The sequence below is a fragment of the Cyprinus carpio genome, chromosome A3 (assembly GCF_018340385.1).
Source record: "Cyprinus carpio isolate SPL01 chromosome A3, ASM1834038v1, whole genome shotgun sequence".
NCBI classification, from domain to species: domain Eukaryota; kingdom Metazoa; phylum Chordata; class Actinopteri; order Cypriniformes; family Cyprinidae; genus Cyprinus; species Cyprinus carpio.
In genome coordinates, this window is record NC_056574.1 from 25,845,271 (window position 1) to 25,867,714 (window position 22,444).

The window sequence follows — 22,444 nt, forward strand, 5'->3', positions numbered from 1 at the left end:
AGTGTCTCTAAGTTTGTAGATCTTTCATCTTGTTGAGAGATTGTTTAGAAGAATAGACAGTGATACATTACTGGTTAAATAATTTTCGCCAAACCAAATCAAGGACAGGAAGAAACCACTGTATGATTTTAGCCTATTTAATCGGCATTCATTTTCATATTTTTTTTCAAGTTAATATAATATTTAATGCAACTTAATGCTTACAGTTAATTACTGTCATGGATATAGGTAAAGTAAAACAATGAATGAAGCAGGGAAGTTTTGCATGTAATATTTATTATTTTTTTACTCTAGTGAAGATATTTATTTGTTTAAAATGATATTGTATGAGTGGGTTAAAACAACAATCATATTTTACGACACTGAAAGTGACAAATGATCAGTTGGTCAGTTAAGACTCTTTTGCTTTAGACGGGGTTACCTCATCATCATTCTTACATCACTTGAAACTAAATCCATACCATTAGACTAACAACATGACAATCAGTTTTAATCATTCTTAGTGTGTAATTTATTTATTCTGTTTTATTGGGTACATTTAATTAATGATGCAAAAAGTTTTATCATTTTGGCACTTGGTCATGCAGCCCTACATGTATTACACACACAGGCACACCAGAGCATTATTAGACTATCATATGGGTGAGTAATTGTCTCAAAACGTCCTTCAGCCCCTCCTTTTATTCACACCTCATATTCATGCCTACATGAAGTGCTTACAGTTTGTGCTTCTCTTCAGCTGCTACTCTGCCCTTTGAACTTTGGATCATATAGGCTTGTATTTTCCAAGAGTAGGAACATTTAATTCCCCCATCGGATAAATAATGTTTTCATCCATCAACACTTCACTTGCACGAGATCAAACGATGTTTTTTTTTTTTACATGCCGTAGAATTGAGAATTTTGAATTGCCGTAAAACGTAGAATTGAATTAAAAATTTGAATTGTTGACTAGGCAACTAACTGAAATAAAATAGATTTAAATACTTTAATTACTAATAAGTGGAATGAATATGAAGTAAAGGTCAATTAAAATAAATATTTTAAAAGAGCTAATAAAATAACAAATGCACACAATACTAAAAGTTAAACTAAAATTAAAATGAAATCTGAAAATCTAAAAATAAAAGCAAATTAAAAAAATTTATTAATTGATAATGTAATAGTATATAAATAATACTAAAATAACACTGCTCACAATAATAATAAAAAAATGACTTCCTGTATACCTCACTTTAATATCACTTTTGCTCTATTTAACAGTTCTGTTATTCTGGTCTACATGCAATGTTCAGTAAATTCTCTGAAATCCATTCTCTGCAACCTCTCACATAAATACATGTGTGAAGACTTGTTCTCCTACCCTCCCTGACTATTGTTATTTAAGTGTTACTGTGAAACTAGACCCTGTTGTCTGTGTGCGTGCGGGTGGGGTGGGGGTGCTGGTGGTCCTTTTTGTTCTTGTGTAACTGTAGATTGAGCAGCAGTTGTGTGTCTCTTGTATAAATAGATCTGAGGAACGTGGATCAGCAGCAACTCAACCCAATTGTTTGATTTTTATGTTTATGTCAAGGATGGAGGAAGGGAGGGAGGTGACCCTCACAGCTCTCGCGTGGCCGAAGAAATGGAGAGCGTGAGGGGTACAGCAGATATTTAGCCATTCAGGTTCTAAGTGTTAAGGTTACAGTTCACACACAGGCCTCAGATTCAGGTTTATTTGTCTTTCTCTCCTGTTCTTTTCTTCTTTTCACAGTACTTCAAATATTTTTCACCACTGACTCTCTGTGACTTTTTAACTCTGACCCCTTGCCACCTTTCTGACCTGGGCCCCATCAGGTGCGCTTATGTGTCATGATTCTGACATCCCTGTCATTGAACACAATGTCTCCCGGTGCTGCAGGCATGTCTCTGCTCATGTTGCAGCATGGGTCGCATTGCTGCAAAAACGGGGTAGATGAGTTGCTAGGTGTGAAAGATAACGGTGCACAAAAGCACAAAGCACTTCAATTTTATAAACAGGAAGTTTGGAAGTTTGAGAGAAATTGATTCAGTGATGATGATCTTCTTCTGGTGAAGTGATTGTCGGGGCAGCAGGATGTCTGATGTTGTACTGGAGAGAGATAAGACACATGCAGCTGACCGGTTAGTGCCGGACGATTTAAGAAATAACATTCCCTCATTTTCTGAGTATATTTATCCTTTTGTAACTCTCATTGTGTATGTGTCGTCTTTTTTAGGTCTGCACTTGGCCCGGGGAACATACAGAGACACTGCTGATGACAGAAAGATGGATCAAGGGTTTAGCCAAGATGCTGGGATGAACTGAAGGTTAAATATATATATAGTGGTGAATGAGAATGGAGTTAGGGAAACAAATATGAAGAAAAAAGATCAGAATTGACAGTACAAATGTGCATTTGAGGAATTAGAGAACGTAATGAAGGGGAAAATAAGGGGGAACTACATCTGGGGAATATTTTACAGTGGTTGAGCTGTCAGTTGTAGTTAACTGCCACTAATAATTACATTATTTTCAAACACATAAGTGATTACTGTTGTCTTTCCTGCTTAACATTTTTATTCATAAATAAATATGAATGTATTAGCAGATGCAGAAGCCAGTGTGATTTTATACATCTTACACACGTGTACAGTATGTTGTGCAAGTGCGTGACAGGTGTTGGAGAGGAATGGTGTTAAATTCTCTGCACTGTCCCTATTCTTGTTTATTTGAATCTGTGGCTCCAGTGAATGGTGCCATAATCCAGTCTTTAATGACTAAGGCCTCTACATGCGCACACATATGACACAAGGATATGTTCAAGATCATTTAGTCAAACCCATTAATGCACGCTTTAATGTTATTTAACAATGCTTTGTACAATCACGTTATTAAGGGATATTGCATGCCTTGAAAAATGTTCGGCACAAAACCATATATATTTTTTTTTTAAGTCACTTAAATTTGCCAAATGTGGCAACATCTAAATTAAAATGTGAAAAATATTATTTCATTATTTCTTCATTAGGTTACACAAGTTAAATGTTTTACATTTCTACAGTGTTATACTGTACATTGTATTCTCATTTTATCTTAGCAGCAAATGCAATAAAACATTTTGCTTTATTATTTAAGTTGGGTGAAATTAGCAGCATATTATTAGCATATTAGCATATTATTAGATGGGGGGGGGGTTATTTCACAATTTGGACTTTGTTTCTTTCAATTCTGAGAAAATGTCAAAATAGTGAGATATAAACACATAATTATGAGATGTAAACTCGTAATTCTGAGAACAAATATATACCTTGCAATTCTGAATTTACATCTCACAATTCACCACAAAATAAAATATAAAAAAGTTAATTGTAACTTTTTTTATCTCATGATTCTTACGTGTGTGTGTTTTTTTTTTTCGTCTGATGATTGTGAGTTTATGTCTCACCATTCTGAGTTTATATGAGTATATCAGAATTGTGGGTTACAGTTACCTTTTTATTATTATTGTTATTCATTTTTTTATCCTGTGGAAAAAAACGGGCTTCCATACATTTTAAACCATTGATGATTTAAGATGTTTTGACACGTCTCACTCTGTAAAATAATAATAGATGCACTGACCATCATAAAGGCAAGGACAAACATTATTTATGTGGGTAGTTGGGAGCTGTCAGAGGAAAGAGAATGTTTTTGAGCGAGTACGTTAGATGCCACAGCTGTGAAAAAAACGGTTATCAGCTTTTACAGTGAAGGAACTTTTCTATGGGATCAGCTTCTTATCACTATTAATAATAGCAGATTGTCCTTGGGTATTCTTGAAAGAAGAGAGGGCACCTTCACTTAATAACCACTCTCTCTCTCTCTCTCTCTCACACACACACACACACACACTTTCTCTGCTCCCTTGAGGTTATATTTAGTTCAGCTTTAGGGGTGTTGACCTCTTGCTTTGCTGCAGACTCTAGCCTTACAAGGCCCAACCACAAGTATGGTTGCTTAGCAACAGTGAACAGTGTTCACCAGTTTACTACAGTAGCAGCTAATCATCATAATAATATAAGCATCAACATCAGCAGCAGCAGACTGAGCATGTGCACCTCATGTCTGGTGATGCTCCTGTTGCTAGGTGTGCTATTATATAGACATTAATAATTTTATGTTATTGTTATTGCAGTTTTGAATTATTAGTTCAGTTTTTATTTCAGTATTCCTTACACACAGTTAATAGTTCATTCATGTAGTTAATTTTAGTTTCGTTTTAATTTTGTGTGTGTATCTCCACCTACTAACAGTGAAGTCGTGTGCACGTGATGTACGAGCTACTGTCTTTATGTGTAGCGGCGCATTAGATTGCCACGCTGATTAACTAAAACATGCATTATAAAACAGATAGTACCTGTCCTTGATTCTGATTGTATGATTCTCTTTCTAAGCTTTTCTAAACAACAACACAAACATACACCTTTGATTACTTCTGTGTGCTGCTCAGCAACCTCTTTGTTGGAACCACAACTGTTTCTGAGGAACTACATTGTTTGGCGGAAGAATACTGTTTTTATTTATATCATTACACTTTATTTGCTGTTTTTTTCTGTGAAACCTTACTACGTATATAGAATACCATTTTATAAAAGCAATAAGCCCCATGAAGCCGTGGTTTACAGTGAATTTATAACAGCTAAGCGGGTTTGGCGTGCCTAAAACCCCCTTAGCTGTTATAAATTCACTATAAACCACAGCTTCACGGGGCTTATTGCTTTATTCTTCAGTTCAATTTCCTTTTTCCCGGTGGTATAATCACACGTCTTGTGGAGCGTTGTTTGGAGTATGCATTTATATGTCATTTTAACTGTAAATGGAGTGTTTTGTGGAAGTCCTTTAAAGATTTCTCCTGTTGCGCCCTCTAGGACCAGCGACTAGTCGACATCAAGCTTATAGAATCACGGCAGAGCATTAAAGTGACTAATCTGCTCAACCCCAAATTTTTTAGTATTTCAGTGCTGCCAAAGTTACTGTGCTAACTGATATCATTTAAAGATATTTAACTGCTAAATTTAAATCATAGTCTAATTTTATTGCCAGTTGCACATTCATGTTACATGTTTTGTAATCATGAAAATGCATTTTAATTTTCTTATTTTATTTTGTTTGTTTTTATTACACTTGTAATAGTGTGTTTTCTACACACTTGTGTTTTGTCATATGAGTTTCTCCAGTGACCAGCCTGAACAATAGCTGTTTTAACACACACTCTAAAAACAAGTTCAACAAAAATCTAACTAAAGTGGGCAAAGACTGACAGGTTAATCTAAAAAATTCTAACAATAACGAGCAGATTAGTTAATAATGCTTTCACTATATTCTTTGACAAAAATCTTCCATCACATTATAAATATTCAGTAATGATAAAATGTACGTTTATACACATTTTTGCATATGTGCAAGAATGAAGACCAAATGTGAGTAATGTTTACTACCATTTATTTTATAAATATTCTACCATATTCAGTTGGTTTATGAGTGTATATGTGATTGTTGAGTGTGTAAACAGCACTGGGCGGGATCAGCTTAGAGGTAAACAGTATGCATTCTGCATGGGTGTGAGTATAGAAATACACTCGGGCATCTATTAGAAGGTGCAGTTGTCCGCTATAGAGTTACAATATTTGTTCCCATTCAATTAGGATGACATGTAGTGTTACTGTGGAACAAACAGCTAAATGTACTGTATGTGTGTGGGGATCATGGAATGTATATGTGTATACGGATCCTTTTTACTGTCCCGCTCATGTTTTTTATTGTTGTTCCATTCTTGAGGTTGTATTTTCTGTGGTGGGGCATGTTTTGATTGGCATGCTTTAGCCTTAAAGGGCTGTCCTTGTCATGCCAAGGGACACTGTGAAACTTAATAGGGAAAGGGCCTGAAATGTTGTTCTTCACACGTGGTGGCCTCACACTCTTCCTGAAATGCTCTCATTCATGCGCATGTGGCTTGTTTGCTCCAGTCACAGCAGAGACACACGTGCCTGATGCCAACATAACTGCCCTAAACAGCATCTTAAATCAGTGCTCATTATAACTCCTCAGCAGCTGTTACAATGACGGTTGAATGTGTTATTGATTTGAATTGTTATTGAAACTAATGGTTTCAATTCAATAAAAAGGAATGTTCTGGGTTCAGTACAAGTTAAGCTCAATCAAAAATGTTAATGTTGATTGCCACAATATTTCCACGTCTATCCTTTTCTCTAAAAAAAAAAAAACCTGTGGGATTTTATGCCACAGATGCTGTTAACTGAACTTGTATTGAACCCAGCATCTCTATCATTAGTTAAAGAACGGTTTATTTAAAAAAGAGAGATAACTTTGCACCAAAGTATTTTATTAGAATATTCATTTCATCCACTGATAACTCATATGCATAAACACGTGTGTACATGTTTGCAGTCACTTGGTCATGCTGGACAGTGTTGCCTGTGGTGCTTGTCTTGTTTTAATCTTGGGGATGTATTGAACATCAAACTTCTTGTAACAGTGGAATCAGATATGAGCAAAGTAAGGATCATCTCATGAACTTTTGTGCGTTTTTTTCTACAGTTTGGCATTCAATATCTCTTTAATAACTCCAGATGGTGTTGCACTCTTAGATGAATTGCATAATTCCACTATTAGTAATTAAACATCTTTTGTTTGTGTGAGGATCTGTGTGCTGCATATGAAGTCAGTTAATTAGTGTTGGAAGGGTTTTTGGATGAAGTATCGTTTTCTAAAGTCAAGGAAGATTATGTCATAGTCTCTTTTTTTGCTGGACTCAAGCCAGGGTTCAACTAAGAGGCCTTCAAGCAGACATGAGGTCCAGGGGTCTGCAGTTGTCCGTTTTACAGTCAGGACATGCTGACCCCTGCTGCTTATGTCATGAACTACAGCATAAATGTAAAGAAGGATTTTAGCCTTAAGTCATTAATAATAATAATAATAATTCCTTACATTTATATAGCGCTTTTCTAAGCACTCAAAGCGCTTTACATTGTCAGGGGGTATCTCCTCGCCCACCACCAGTGTGCAGCATCCACCTGGATGATGCGACGGCAGCCATATTGCGCCAGAACGCCCACCACACACCAGCTTATTGGTGGAGAGGAGACAGAGTGATGAAGCCAATCAGCAGATATGGGGATTGTTAGGAGGCCAAGATGGTCAGAGGCCAATGGGCGAATTTAGCCAGGATGCCGAGGTCACAACTCTACTCTTTTCGAAAGACATCCTGGGATTTTTAATGACCACAGAGAGTCAGGACCTCAGTTTAACGTCTCATCCGAAGGACTGTGCTTGTTAACAGTGTAGTGTCCCCATCACTACACTGGAGCGCTAGGACCCACACAGACGAAGGGTTGAGCACCCCCTGCTGGCCTCACTAGCACCTCTTCCAGCAGCAACCTAGTTTTCTCAGGAGGTATCCCATCCAGGTACTGACCAGGCTCAGCCCTGCTTAGCTTCAGTGGGAAACCGGCCTTAAACTCAAAACTGGTGTGTGTGTGTGTGTGTGTGTGTGTGTGTGTGTGTGTGTGTGTGTGTGTGTGTGTGTGTGTGTGAGTGTGTGTGTGTACATAATCCATAATGTGACAAAGCCCATAATATATGGATAATGCCTGAGTCTTGTTATTTTATTTAAAGAAATCTTATGTAACTGTACTTATATTTAGTTTTATAATACATTAAAAAAAGAGTACTACACAATTAAAAATATTAACAATTTTATTTAGTTTCACCACAACATTCGTCAACATGTAACAGTAAAAACATGAATGCTAAATAATTGTATATAACTTCTCAGAAAATGTAAAGCTTATTGTTAAGTCAAAACACATTAAGTAATATCAAGTTGAACACTTTTTTTTAGCAGCAAATGGATGCTAATGTGCAATGATAGAACATACTGTACATACTGTATAAGGTGTGAGCATTAGAGGAAAAGGAATCATAATGGACTGAGGCCTCAAAAAATTGTTTTTTTAAATAAATAAATGGAAGAGTCAAAGAGAAAAGAGGTTTATCAGTCCCTTCACCATTCAGTTCCTGAGGTATTTTAATCCACCTCTTCAATAGTGGGCCCCTGAGCACCGGCCCCTGATGCTCCACGTGCCTGAGCTCCACATCCTCCAGCTGGCATCCCTCCCTGATACAGTTTAGTGATGACTGGATTGCAGACTTTCTCCAGCTCCTTCAGCTGATGTTCATACTCCTCCTTATCAGCCAGCTGGTTGTTTTCTAGCCAGCTGACGGCCTCGTTACATTTCTCAATAACTTTCTTCTTGTCGTCCTCACTGATCTTCCCTTTCAGGTTCTCATCTTCCACACTGTTCTTCATGTTGAAGGCGTAAGACTCCAGAGAGTTTTTGGCAGCAATCTTCTCTCTCTGCAGCTCATCTTCAGCTTTGTATTTGTCTGCGTCCTGCACCATCCTCTCAATCTCCTCTTTACTCAGTCTGCCCTTGTCATTGGTGACGGTGATCTTGTTCTCTTTTCCAGTGCTTTTGTCCACCGCGGACACATTTAGGATTCCGTTGGCATCGATGTCAAAGGTCACTTCGATCTGCGGGACTCCACGTGGAGCAGGTGGGATTCCTGTCAGCTCAAATTTACCCAGCAGGTTGTTGTCTTTAGTCATGGCCCTCTCTCCCTCATAGACCTGGATCAGGACACCGGGCTGGTTGTCTGAGTAGGTGGTGAAGGTCTGGGTCTGTTTGGTGGGGATGGTGGTGTTGCGTTTGATGAGGGCCGTCATGACTCCACCTGCGGTTTCAATACCCAGGGACAGTGGAGCCACATCCAGCAGCAGCAGGTCCTGGACGTTTCCAGATGTGTCTCCCATGAGGATGGCGGCTTGAACTGCAGCACCGTAAGCCACTGCTTCATCTGGATTGATGCTCTTGTTCAAGTCTCTGCCGTTGAAGAAATCCTGCAGAAGCTTCTGGATCTTTGGAATTCTTGTTGATCCTCCAACCAACACAACGTCATGAATCTGAGACTTGTCCATCTTGGCGTCTCTCAGGGCTTTTTCCACAGGCTCAAGTGTTCCTCTGAAGAGGTCTGAGCACATCTCTTCAAAGCGCGCTCTGGTGATGGACGTGTAGAAGTCGATGCCCTCGTACAGCGAGTCGATCTCAATGCTGGCCTGAGAGCTGGACGAGAGTGTCCTCTTGGCTCGCTCACATGCTGTACGCAGCCTCCTCAGGGCCCTCTTGTTCTGACTGATGTCCTTCTTGTGCTTCCTCTTGAATTCTTCTACAAAGTGGTTCACCATGCGGTTGTCAAAGTCCTCTCCACCCAGATGAGTGTCTCCAGCTGTGGCCTTCACCTCAAAGATGCCATCTTCAATGGTCAGGATGGACACATCAAAGGTGCCTCCTCCCAGGTCAAAGATCAGCACGTTGCGCTCTGAAGCTTTGCCTTTGTCAAGGCCGAAGGCAATGGCTGCAGCTGTGGGCTCGTTGATGATTCTGAGGACATTCAGTCCAGCGATTACTCCAGCGTCTTTAGTCGCTTGCCTCTGGGAGTCATTGAAATAGGCAGGAACTGTGATAACTGCATTTGTCACCTTCTGCCCTAAATAAGCTTCAGCAATCTCCTTCATCTTCACAAGGACCATAGAGGAAATCTCTTCAGGGTAAAATGATTTGGTCTCTCCTTTGTACTCAACCTGTACCTTAGGCTTTCCTCCATCACTGATGACTTGGAAGGACCAGTGCTTCATGTCAGACTGCACAACTGGGTCATCAAACTTCCTGCCAATCAGCCTCTTAGCATCAAACACGGTGTTGTTGGGGTTCATGGCCACCTGGTTTTTAGCTGCATCTCCAATGAAGCCTCTCAGTGTCTGTGAAGGCAACATAGCTGGGTGTTGTTCTGTTTCCCTGGTCATTGGCGATGATCTCCACTTTTCCATGCTGAAACACCCCCACACAGGAGTAGGTGGTGCCCAGGTCAATCCCAATAGCAACTCCTTTTGCAGATGACATGTTTGATTAACTGTAATAAAACAAAAGAGAACAATCAGAAAAAGACATTTTTCTAAATTCCTAAAAAGTTATTGTGCAAAGAAAATTTAATTGTCATTTTCACTTTGTTTCTAGTCAATAAATTACACTTTCCACAATAACAATAAAAGAAAAGCCTTTTAGTACATAGCCTACTCAAAAATGTGCTCTGATAATGATATAACATAATCTGTTAATTGTGCTTTTTCTCTCTATGCGACAAATGACTAATTGTGAACGCTATTTTCTAGTTTATTTGGAAGACTAGTCAACATGTAAGCTCATATTTTATGCAACATTTCAATTAGCCTACATAATACATTTTGCCTATTCCCTAATGTAAAATAAAGGCAGACTTACCGCAGAGTAGATTCTTAATTATAATGAATTTTCTCGTCGCGGAGAAAGTTAGGTCGGACTGGTTTTTGCTCGCTTTACGGATCACTCCTATTCAGCTCGTTTCATTGGCGGCTGCCACGCGCTCTTTAAATACACCTGTGCGCGCACCCGTTCAAACTCTACACGCTTCTGGAAGCGTTCAGTGTATCAGACCAGACCAATCAAAACACTGCAGCAGCCGCGTGCCATCGTTGCGTCAGCTGAGCTGTCACTGAAGCAGCTCGGTGGAAACTTCTGGATGCTGCCAGACTTTCTCTTTGAAATTAGGCCAAACAAAGAAGAATAGGCGAATGTATTTCAGTGTCTTTCGCGAACATGTGAGTCAGGGACGTGCACAGGGGGGTTGCTCAGGTTGCCCGGGCAACTGCCCATATGCCCTTCTCGACTCACGTTGCCCTTCCGAGGTGGAAAAAAAATAAATAAAAAAAATCGTACAATGGATGCAGAATTTCACGTAGGCCTAGATAAAAAAAAAAAAAAAAAAAAAAAAAAAAAATCGCAAAGCCTCACTCACTTCCATATTCGGGCACCCGTCCGAAAGTGAAAGTCGGTAGGGGAAGGGCAAACACTCTTTACGTGGCTGCAGCGCTGCACGCGACCGGCACCGTCCTGAGCTGAGCCTGCATGAGCGGCCCTAGAAGGAGATTGTCGCGGTTGTCGGGTGAGACTCAACGTTGTCGGAAAAGTAATAGTAAGGTTATAATCGTTAACGAAAACGAACGAAAAAACGAAAACTACTTGGGAAAAAAAATTGTGTTTCAGCTGCATTTCATTTCCCTGCGTCTCTCACTCACGCGTCTCTCTCACATAACGTTACTCGCGCGCGCACAGCCCTCCCCTCCGTGCACACCGCGTCTCCATGATAACGAGTGTTGGAAGCAAGGTTGGTATCTCGTGAAAACCATTACACAATCACACATTAAAAAGTGGTATAAAAATATTTTTAATTCTGAATATAATTTTGTCAGTGTGTTAATGTCGACCCGAGAAGCGATTGCTACTTTAGAAAGTTAACTAGACGCAAGTTTGAGGTAAAATGCACTTGGGTTGTCGATGTCAAAACACTATTTAAGCTGTGATTCAAGTAAGGAATAATTGACGACGGGCGGTTGAATTATTAGAAAAATAATGCACACCTGAGGTGGTGATTCGGTACCGACTCGAAGCGGAGTCAATATCCGCTTATACCACGGTTACCACACCTCAAGACATCTATCAGATGATATATTTAAAGGGATTCGTTCGGTTTTTGTAGTACTTAATCGCTATTGTGGGTAGGACTATTTCTTCCGCATCTCATCCAACGCTTCTTTTGCTGGTTTCACAATGTCATTTTAAAGCTGGTAATGGAGGCTTGAGCCGTTGATAGTATTATAATGCAGTTATTAATGAAGTTATTAGAAAGAGAGCGAGAGAGAGAGAGAGAGACACACACACACACACACACACAGAGAGAGAGAGAGAGACACACACACACACACACACAGAGAGAGAGAGAGCTTGTGTGAATTAGACTGCAGCAGCGTCTCTAAACAGCGCTGTTATTACCTCGCTAGTGAGAAATGTCATGTGTACTTTTGGAAAATCGTCTGTCATGTTGTTGTTTTTGTTAGTCCTGTAATTTCCGTTACAGGAAATCCATGCCATTCGTCAACTATTTGTCACCTCTGAAACATGGTTTGTACTATTATTTTTCCACGCTGGAAAACGATAAAATGATATTCCGTTCTTAAGCTTTACGCCACTTCTATTCCAGTTTATAGCGTTCTTCCCTCCATGCATAGAAGTCTGGCGCGTTATGTTTGTGCCGCGGTTTCCCAAAATGCTTTGCGTTTACCACTGGGAATACGTCATGATGACGACACATTAGCAATCTCTATTACAGTTTTACTATGCGAAGTGATATGGAACTGTAATGCGGTCAAGAGAGCTGCCTGGAACTACGTTCGCCATGCTTTTCCCAGAAAATAATGTCACGCCTCAGAACGTTCGTCAGCCAATCAGATTCAAGCATTCAACGGCCCCGTAGTATAAATATTAAATAATGTTATGCCATTTTTTTTACTCTAAAACTTAAAAATTGCACATCCATTCCAGATGAGTAGGCTATTATATAGGGTAAATTTAGTATAGGGTGTGAAAATTGTACAGCTGTGGAATTTGTATAGGGTGTGAATTCTGTATAGAAAATTATTGCTTGACTAAAGTAAAGCCCTCTCTCTCTTTCTCACCCATGCACACTCACTCATGCACACACCCACGGCACACACACACACTAAAAAAATTTATACTGTATTTAAAGTTTTCTTTTTATTTGTTATTTGTCATGTTCTTTTCTCAGATTAAGCTCCCTGACAATCTGACAGAAATGTCTTGTTGTGGCTCAAAAATGGGTTGAACACATGCAGTTCATGTATGTCTTCTTTAGACTGTTGGCTCTTTAGGTTTTTTACTGGCACACGTCACTTACACATTTTGCACTTAGGCCTACTGCGGAGTGTTGAGACTGTTTACATATGTGTGCCCATATGTACGTTTTATGTACTGATTTTATTTTTGAATTAATATTTTCTAAAATTGTATGATGTTTTTGTTGAGTTATTATTACACAATACTTTTTCCTGACCTTTTTGAATCTTGCCCCTGACAAATAACCCAAATTACAAAAAAAGACTAAAACTAACACTAAAAAGTCATGTTTTTCTATGTTATTATTAGTAGTAGTTAAGGTGATTGAGTGCTGTATTTTAGTGTTTTACTTTGTGTATATATATTTTAATAAAGACCCTGTTATTCTCAGTCCTTCATATAGCCCGTGAGTTTTTTTTTGGGGGGGGGGGGTTGGGGGGGTGTCTGTGTTTGTAGTAAACTTCTGTTCTATTTTCCTTATCTTCCCAAGGCAACAGATGTCCTCACAAGTCAACTAATTATTATACAATGAGGCTCTTAATGCTAGATTTACAAGAGTTGCATTTTTACACATCTTTCAGGCTTTTGCAGACACAACTTTAAAAATAAACGTTGCAATATTAAAACGTAAAAAACATCAAGGCAACGTATGATCTTGGAAGAAATATATACATATACATACACACACACACACACACATATATATATATATATATATGAATGAATGAATGAATGAATGATGCATTTATATAGCGTTTTACTGTGTATTGCTGTACACCCAAAGAGCTTTACAGTCTTGTGGGGGGGTCTCTCCTCAACCACCACCAGTGTGCAGCATCCACCTGAATGAAGGCAGCCAAAGGACCACGGTGCCAGTGCGCTCACCACACACCAGCTACAGGTGGATAGGGAGAGAGAGAGAGAGAGAGAGAGACAATCAATTGGATGGGGATTATTAGGAGACCATGATAGACAAGGGCCAGTGGAGGGAATTTTGCCAGGACACCGAGGTTACATACTCTTTATGAGAAGTGGCATGAGATTTTTAATGACCACAGAGAGTCAGGACCTCGGTTTAACGTCTCATCTGAAATATCTATCTATCTATCTATCTATCTATCTATCTATCTATCTATCTATCTATCTATCTATCTATCTATCTATCTATCAGTTTTTCTAATGACTTTAGGCTAAAATCCTTCTTTATATTTATGCTGTAGTTCATGACATAAGCAGCAGGGGTCAGCATGTCCTGACTGTAAAACAGAAAACAGCAAGATCCCTGGGCCTCATGTCTGCTTGAAGGCCTCTTAGTTGAACCCTGGCTTGAGTCCAGCAAAAAAAGAGACTATGACATAATCTTCCTTGACTTTAGAAAACGATACTTCATCCAAAAACCCTTCCAACACTAATTAACTGACTTCTTCATATGCAGCACACAGATCCTCAAACACACACAAAAGATGTTTAATTACTAATAGTGGAATTATGCAATTCATCTAAGAGTGCAACACCATCTGGAGTTATTAAAGAGATATTGAATGTCAAACTGTAGAACAAGACGCACAAAAGTTCATGAGATGACCCTTACTTTGCTCATATCTGATTCCACAGTTACAATAAGTTTGATGTTCAACACATCCCCAAGATTAAAACAAGACAAGCACCACAGGCAACACTGTCCAGCATGACCAAGTGACTGCAAACATGTACACACGTGTTCATGCATATGAGTTATAAGTGGATGAAATTAATATTCTAATAAAATACTTTGGTGTAAAGTTATCTCTCTTTTTTAAATAAACCGTTCTTTGACTAATGATAGATAAATGCCATTTCAAGAAATATTCTGGGTTCATTACAAGTTCAGTTAACAGCATTTGTGGCATAATGCTGATATTAAAAAATAATTCAACTTATTTAAAAAAAACAACAACTTTATATTTGTGATTATTATTTGAAACGTAAAGCTGTTTAAATAATTGTTTACACAGTTTATATGGTTTCAGGCTTTTCGTTTACATTTTCACATTAAAAGCACACCACAGAAAACACAGACTGTATAAGAGAAAACACCAGAAATAGCTAGGACTGGACTACATGATGACGCAGATTTGAGGGAGGAGCCGTTCCGCTGTGCAGGTTTTTGATTGGTCGAGCTCGCTGGCGCTTTCGAGAAACTTCAACAGAGCTCTGCCGGAGAATATAAAACACGACTGACTCAATTTCTTCAGTATGTACTTCGGGATAGTTCAAAACGAAGACAACAGAGACACAACGAAGTGTACTATTTAGACAAGGAACCGCAAATACGCCTGACAGAAAAGATCTAATTCTTTTAAGGTAAGTTAAAAATTACTCACCACTGTTCTTTTTCGATGTTTAAGCCATACATGAAAGGTATACAGTAAATTATGTTTTATCCTACACTCATCAGTTTTAACATTAAATATCCACAAATATGTGATTAAGAGTTGCCTAATGAATAAATTATTAGGGATTTACTTTTCTTAAACAAGGATTATTTTTGAGTGTTCATTATTATTATTATTATAATTAATAAAACATTATTCTCGTTTTTTAAATTATTAGTGTGAACATGCAGAAATTATTTATATAGTGACAATAATCAAAAACAAATACATTTAACATTCATTTTATGATGAAATTTGTGCTTTTACATCGCAATGTTTTTCTGATTTATTTTGCTTGTTGAATACAGGTAGACATTAAAACAAAATCAAACATGTCATCTGCAAAAGGAGTTGCTATTGGGATTGACCTGGGCACCACCTACTCCTGTGTGGGGGTGTTTCAGCATGGAAAAGTGGAGATCATCGCCAATGACCAGGGAAACAGAACAACACCCAGCTATGTTGCCTTCACAGACACTGAGAGGCTCATTGGAGATGCAGCTAAAAACCAGGTGGCCATGAACCCCAACAACACCGTGTTTGATGCTAAGAGGCTGATCGGCAGGAAGTTTGATGACCCAGTTGTGCAGTCTGACATGAAGCACTGGTCCTTCCAAGTCATCAGTGATGGGGGAAAGCCTAAGGTACAGGTTGAGTACAAAGGAGAGACCAAATCATTTTACCCTGAAGAGATTTCCTCTATGGTCCTGGTGAAGATGAAGGAGATTGCTGAAGCTTATTTAGGGCAGAAGGTGACAAATGCAGTTATCACAGTTCCTGCCTATTTCAATGACTCCCAGAGGCAAGCGACTAAAGACGCTGGAGTAATCGCTGGACTGAATGTCCTCAGAATCATCAACGAGCCCACAGCTGCAGCCATTGCCTACGGCCTTGACAAAGGCAAAGCTTCAGAGCGCAACGTGCTGATCTTTGACCTGGGAGGAGGCACCTTTGATGTGTCCATCCTGACCATTGAAGATGGCATCTTTGAGGTGAAGGCCACAGCTGGAGACACGCATCTGGGTGGAGAGGACTTTGACAACCGCATGGTGAATCACTTTGTAGAAGAATTCAAGAGGAAGCACAAGAAGGACATCAGTCAGAACAAGAGGGCCCTGAGGAGGCTGCGTACAGCATGTGAGCGAGCCAAGAGGACACTCTCGTCCAGCTCTCAGGCCAGCATTGAGATCGACTCGCTGTACGAGGGCATCGACTTCTACACGTCCATCACCAGAGCGCGCTTTGAAGAGATGTGCTCAGACCTCTTCAGAGGAACACTTGAGCCTGTGGAAAAAGCCCTGAGAGACGCCAAGATGGACAAGTCTCAGATTCATGACGTTGTGTTGGTTGGAGGATCAACAAGAATTCCAAAGATCCAGAAGCTTCTGCAGGATTTCTTCAACGGCAGAGACTTGAACAAGAGCATCAATCCAGACGAAGCAGTGGCTTACGGTGCTGCAGTTCAAGCCGCCATCCTCATGGGAGACACATCTGGAAACGTCCAGGACCTGCTGCTGCTGGATGTGGCTCCACTGTCCCTGGGTATTGAAACCGCAGGTGGAGTCATGACGGCCCTCATCAAACGCAACACCACCATCCCCACCAAACAGACCCAGACCTTCACCACCTACTCAGACAACCAGCCCGGTGTCCTGATCCAGGTCTATGAGGGAGAGAGGGCCATGACAAAAGACAACAACCTGCTGGGTAAATTTGAGCTGACAGGAATCCCACCTGCTCCACGTGGAGTCCCGCAGATCGAAGTGACCTTTGACATCGATGCCAACGGAATCCTAAATGTGTCCGCGGTGGACAAAAGCACTGGAAAAGAGAACAAGATCACCATCACCAATGACAAGGGCAGACTGAGTAAAGAGGAGATTGAGAGGATGGTGCAGGACGCAGACAAATACAAAGCTGAAGATGATCTGCAAAGAGAGAAGATTGCTGCCAAAAACTCTCTGGAGTCTTACGCCTTCAACATGAAGAACAGTGTGGAAGATGAGAACCTGAAAGGCAAGATCAGTGAGGATGACAAGAAGAAAGTTATTGAGAAATGTAATGAGGCCGTCAGCTGGCTAGAAAACAACCAGCTGGCTGATAAGGAGGAGTATGAACATCATCTGAAGGAGCTGGAGAAAGTCTGCAATCCAGTCATCACTAAACTGTATCAGGGAGGGATGCCAGCTGGAGGATGTGGAGCTCAGGCACGTGGAGCATCAGGGGCCGGTGCTCAGGGGCCAACTATTGAGGAGGTGGATTAAAGTTATGGACTTGTCACTTGTCTGTCAGAACTTACTTAACATTTTAAGCAAGAATTTTCTTTATGACATTGCTGCCCTTATATTCCTTTTTTATTTATCCACAAGCCACTTAAATTGAGTCAATATGTATATACTGTAAAGATGTAAATACAAGCATGATTATCTTTTATGGATACTGAACATTGTTAATAAAGTTTATTTTTATTTTTTTTAATTAAAAACATATGCAATGTGTTCTCATTCAGAACGTCTGGTTACAGACTCCAAGAGAAAGCACGTTGATGAAAACTTTAAAGTAAGGTTATAATTTGGCAGAAATAATTTTGACAAGTATCCTAGTTTAGAGGAACTAGTGAGTCTAGTGTAGGTGTGTAGATATTTTCACTGATAAGTGTGAGGACCTCACATAACACAATCAGTCAACATTCACTGTACAAAACCCAGTAAGGGTGACAACACAGAGTTCAAACAAAAGATAAACTGTTAACATCTCTTTCATCTGTCTTCAGCTTTGTCAGACTCCCCAAAGAAAAGTCTTAAAATTCTCTTTTAAGAAAAAAATGGCAAGATTGAGGGTCAACACCTTGTGATATGAACTTTTTTAATATATTTATTTAGCTATTACCAAAACCTTTTCAAAGCAGAAAAGGAAAACTGATTAGGTGTGAGAAAGCTAAAACACTTGAATCAGAGACACAGCAGTTAGACGGACCGCATGTCTTCAGCCTCAGAGCACCACTGCAGCGCTTGTCTCGTTGGTGTTGTGGACTGATGTTTTATTGCACAAATGGAGCAGAAAAAGTTGTTCTCATTACTGGATGCTCTTCAGGGATTGGACTCAGCCTGGCTGTGCATCTTGCATCAAATCAGTTAAAAGCCTACAAAGGCAACTGATGAGATAAAAACAATAAAACATAAAAGACATAAAACAATGCATTTGTATGGTTCTTTTTAATTTACTCAGAGCTTATATTCATGTATATATGTCTGAAAATTACAGTTAACTTTAGTGAAAAGTCTACCTTGTGTATAGTTATAATCACTATATGACTGACTAATGTTTAGTCTACGCTACCATGTGGAACCTGGACAAGAAGCAGGGAGGACTCAGACAGCTGGGGGAGAGATTTAAAAAAAAAAAAACATGCAGCAAAGCAATTCATTCCAGAAATAATTTACTTTATCAGTATTTTTATCTTGTCTTTTTATTTTAAAGAACATTGCCACATTTATTTATATAGCGCTTTATACAACACAGATTGTCAAATCAGCTTCACGGTAATAAACAGGAAAATAATAGTGTTAATGTTGCAGAATTCATCTATTATAAAACAAATTCAATGCCAGTTGTAAAGCAGCTCTACAGAAGCAAATAGTGTCTTTATTTAGCATAATTTATGTTCAGTGTTGATTTAGTTCAGTTTAATTAGTGTCAATATTACATGGTTAGTGTCATTATCCAGCTTAATTCAAATTCTTTTTTTTCCCCCTTATCAGATAGTAACAGTGCAGATGAATCAATAATATTACTATTAAAGGGTTACTCCACCCAAAATGAAAATTTTGTCATTAATCACTTACCCCCATATCGTTCTAAACCCGTAAAAGCTTTGTTCGTCTTCGGAACACAATTTAAGATATTTTGGATGAAAACCGAGAGGCTTCTGACTGTCCCACTGACTGCCAAATAAATAACAGTGTCAAGGTCCAGAAAAGCATCATCAGAATACTCCATCTGCCATCAGTGATTCAACCGTAACGTTATGAATAACATTATACGGTTACGGTGATGTGGAGAGACACAGAGGAGACAAATTGCTGAATAAAGTCGTTATTTTTGTTTTCTATGCGTACAAAATGTATTCTTGTCGCTTCATAGCGTTACGGTTGAATCACTGATGGCAGATGGAGTATTCTGATGATGCTTTTCATACTTTACTGGACCTTGACAGTGTAATTTACTTGGCAGTCTATGAGACAGTCTCAAGGTTCCCAGTTTTCATCTAAAATATCTTAAATTGTGTTCCGAAGACGAACAAAGCTTTTACTGGTTTGGAACGACATGGGGGTCATGATTAATGACAAAATTTTCATTTCGGGGTCGAGTAACCCTTTAATATAATATGAATTGTCTTTTAAATCCTAACTTGAGCAAGCCAAAGGAGACAAGATCCATAAAATAAGAGAAATTTATGTATGAAGCACAACTACAAAAGTGTAAAAAAAAAAAAAATTTTTTATTTAAAGTAAAAAAAACAAAAACAACAAAACACTTAATTTCAGAGAATTTCTTAAATTAAGTTTAAAGCTTGTTTTAAGCTTAAAAATTCAGTAAATTTTGTAAGACTGCTTGCAACAAGAAAAACATACAGTTTGAATAAATTAATGAAGAAAGAACGAAAGAAAATTAAAAAATAAATAAATATTCTCTGTCTGAAACTCAGGACTACCATTCAATGAGGTCTGCTTTGCTAGCAAACTTGCAGTAGAGGGTGCTTGTGAGAGCCTGGCTATTCTACTCCAGCACTTCAATATCCAGTGAGTATTATATGTGCACAACTGCATACATGAGCAAATAGAATCATTTTGCCTATTAAATGTTCCAAAATGATCCTCAGATATATTGCTCAGGTACCCCTTCACTATCCTAAATCCATCTAAACATTACAACTCCCATGCTGCAATGTGACCCTGATTGAATGTGGACCAGTCAACACAGACTTCCTGGTGAACCTGAAGAGGACTGAGGCCAGCGATGAGGCGCTGGAAGTTGACGCGCACACACGCAGCCTGTATGATCAGTACCTGCAGCACTGCCAGGCTGTGTACCAGAACGCAGCTCAGGACACTGAGGACATCACACAGGTGCTACCGCCAGCCTCTGAGTGAGTGTCTGATTCAGAAAGACAAACCCGACAGGGTGATCAGGGCATGATTCAGAGCCAAATAAATAAATAGATATGAAATATTGATTTGAGTTTAATTATTTTATAATTTAATATTTGAAAATCAATTTTTTTTTATTAATCTTAAATCTTCCGTTAAGAACAAACAATCGGCCAAGCAAAACAATGAACAACACAAGATTAATATTAAGGTAATATTAAATACCTCTTTTTATTACAGTAATAATAAGAGGTCATTTTCACTATAATTACACATTTAATGAATGGCTATGGTATTCTTCATTTTGTTATTTCATTTGATTATCAACATTTGTGAGATTTAGTCACTCAAATTTTTTTTTCGTCAATGAGGGATTTGTGTTTTTAGATTTAATTTTAATATAGTTTTTATTTTTAAGGGGAAAAAAAATTAGACCCTTGGGGTAACTGGAAAGAACTGGAAAGAAGAGTGGCATGTTGTTATAAGCATGAAATTTTTGTAGATACTACACATATTACCATGACTGTGTTAACGTGTTCCTCTCGCTCTTGTCTTTACTTTTAGGTGTATATGGAGGCAATCGAAGCCCAGACTCCATTTCTCAGATACTCTGAAACTCACCTCCATGGATGGCGCTCAGTACATCCGAGCAATGAGCAAGCTCATCTTTTCCGCACCCAATACTGATCCACAGATATGATGTTCATACAGTATGTCCTGTAAGATTCTTTTCATAAGCCCTGGAGTATGGAAAACACTATATTTACAATTTAAAGAGCTGACAATTTAAGCCTTTGGCTGAAACCAGTACTGCAGTGTTTCTACTGCTAGAATCACTAACATACTCTAAATAACTGTGATTTGTACAACAAAGAGTCAGTGAAAATAAAATCTTTGTGTATTTCGCCTTCTAGTCTGTGTTCTTCTGCATCCTCGGTGTTGAACTCTGTGCAGAATTTCATCTCAAGGACTGTTTGATTCTCTCGCACAAGACCATTATCAGTGTTTCACATTTTCAGTGAGGAAACAGTGAGGGCAGAGCACACCAAATCCATACAAGGTCATTATTTTGCTCTATTTTTGTGAGCGTTTCATTCAAGGACACAGTGATCTGGATCACATGTCAACGTCACTGATGACCAGCATATCACAGGTTCACAGCTGCCTAACACCTTCATTCTGGTTTTTAGAGATATATGGCCTATATATACACACACAACAAGAAGTAGCTGCTTAACCTAACCTAAGTCTGTCATTTGATACTTTGCAAAGAGTAACAGGAAATGACCATTTCTTTGCCCTGTCATATCACACTACATTACAGTTCCCAGAAGACAGCAGAGATTGTTTATTGATAGGGTGCAATAACATACACACACTGACGTAGTAATTTGCGTATTCTGACAGTGTCGGGACTAGGTTGAGGACTCTGATCAGGGACTGTTAAAGAGGATTAGATCGAACACAAGAGATCAGTTTTGGAGAGACAGTCACATAACCAACTTAAGCCACTTAATGCAAGGATCAGCCATTGCAGAGCATGTGGTACTAGTTCATGGGTTTGAATTACATCAAAGGGTCGACACTTTTGTTTAAAGTTATAATATATCTAGTTTCAATAACCAACAGAACACAATTAACTGTCTTGGCCTTGTAAGAAAATAAGACATATTATAACTGGGCCATTTTAGCACCTGTCTTTATTCTTTACACTTAAAAATAAAGGTTCAAGAAGGGAATTTTTGCAACTTTGCCATAGAAAACCCATTTTTGGTTCCCCAAAGAACTTTTTTCAACTATAAAAAACCTAGTGAAATTTCCATGATTGTTAAAGATTCTTCGTGGAATTATCATTGCCAATAAAGAAACTTTATTTAGAACTATATTGTGTTAAGCATGTCTTAGACATAAAGTAATTAGTGTATTCAAGTGTGTTCCTTCATGCACTGATTAAACCCAAATATTTAAAATGATCAAGTGTGTAAAGCATTCAGTGCTAACGTAACTCTTAATAACACATACAATTGCTGATCT

General features: G+C 38.8%; 1 protein-coding gene and 1 pseudogene across 1 annotated transcript; one reads left to right on the plus strand and one right to left on the minus strand.

Moving 5' to 3' along the window:
• Positions 1 to 7,738: 7,738 nt before the first annotated feature.
• LOC122137701 lies at positions 7,739 to 10,556 on the minus strand (annotated as a pseudogene).
• A 4,475-nt stretch (positions 10,557 to 15,031) lies between these two features.
• LOC109054179 (heat shock 70 kDa protein-like) lies at positions 15,032 to 17,745 on the plus strand. The gene is made up of 2 exons (XM_042726344.1): positions 15,032 to 15,189; positions 15,569 to 17,745. The coding sequence occupies exon 2, from the start codon at positions 15,593 to 15,595 to the stop codon at positions 17,522 to 17,524; it is 1,932 nt and encodes a 643-aa protein (XP_042582278.1). The 5' UTR covers positions 15,032 to 15,189; positions 15,569 to 15,592; the 3' UTR covers positions 17,525 to 17,745.
• Positions 17,746 to 22,444: the final 4,699 nt, after the last annotated feature.

Coding starts and splice junctions, on each gene's coding strand:
- LOC109054179 (XM_042726344.1), top strand. CDS start 15,593: ATGTCATCTGCAAAAGGAGTTGCTATTGGGATTGACCTGGGCACCACC.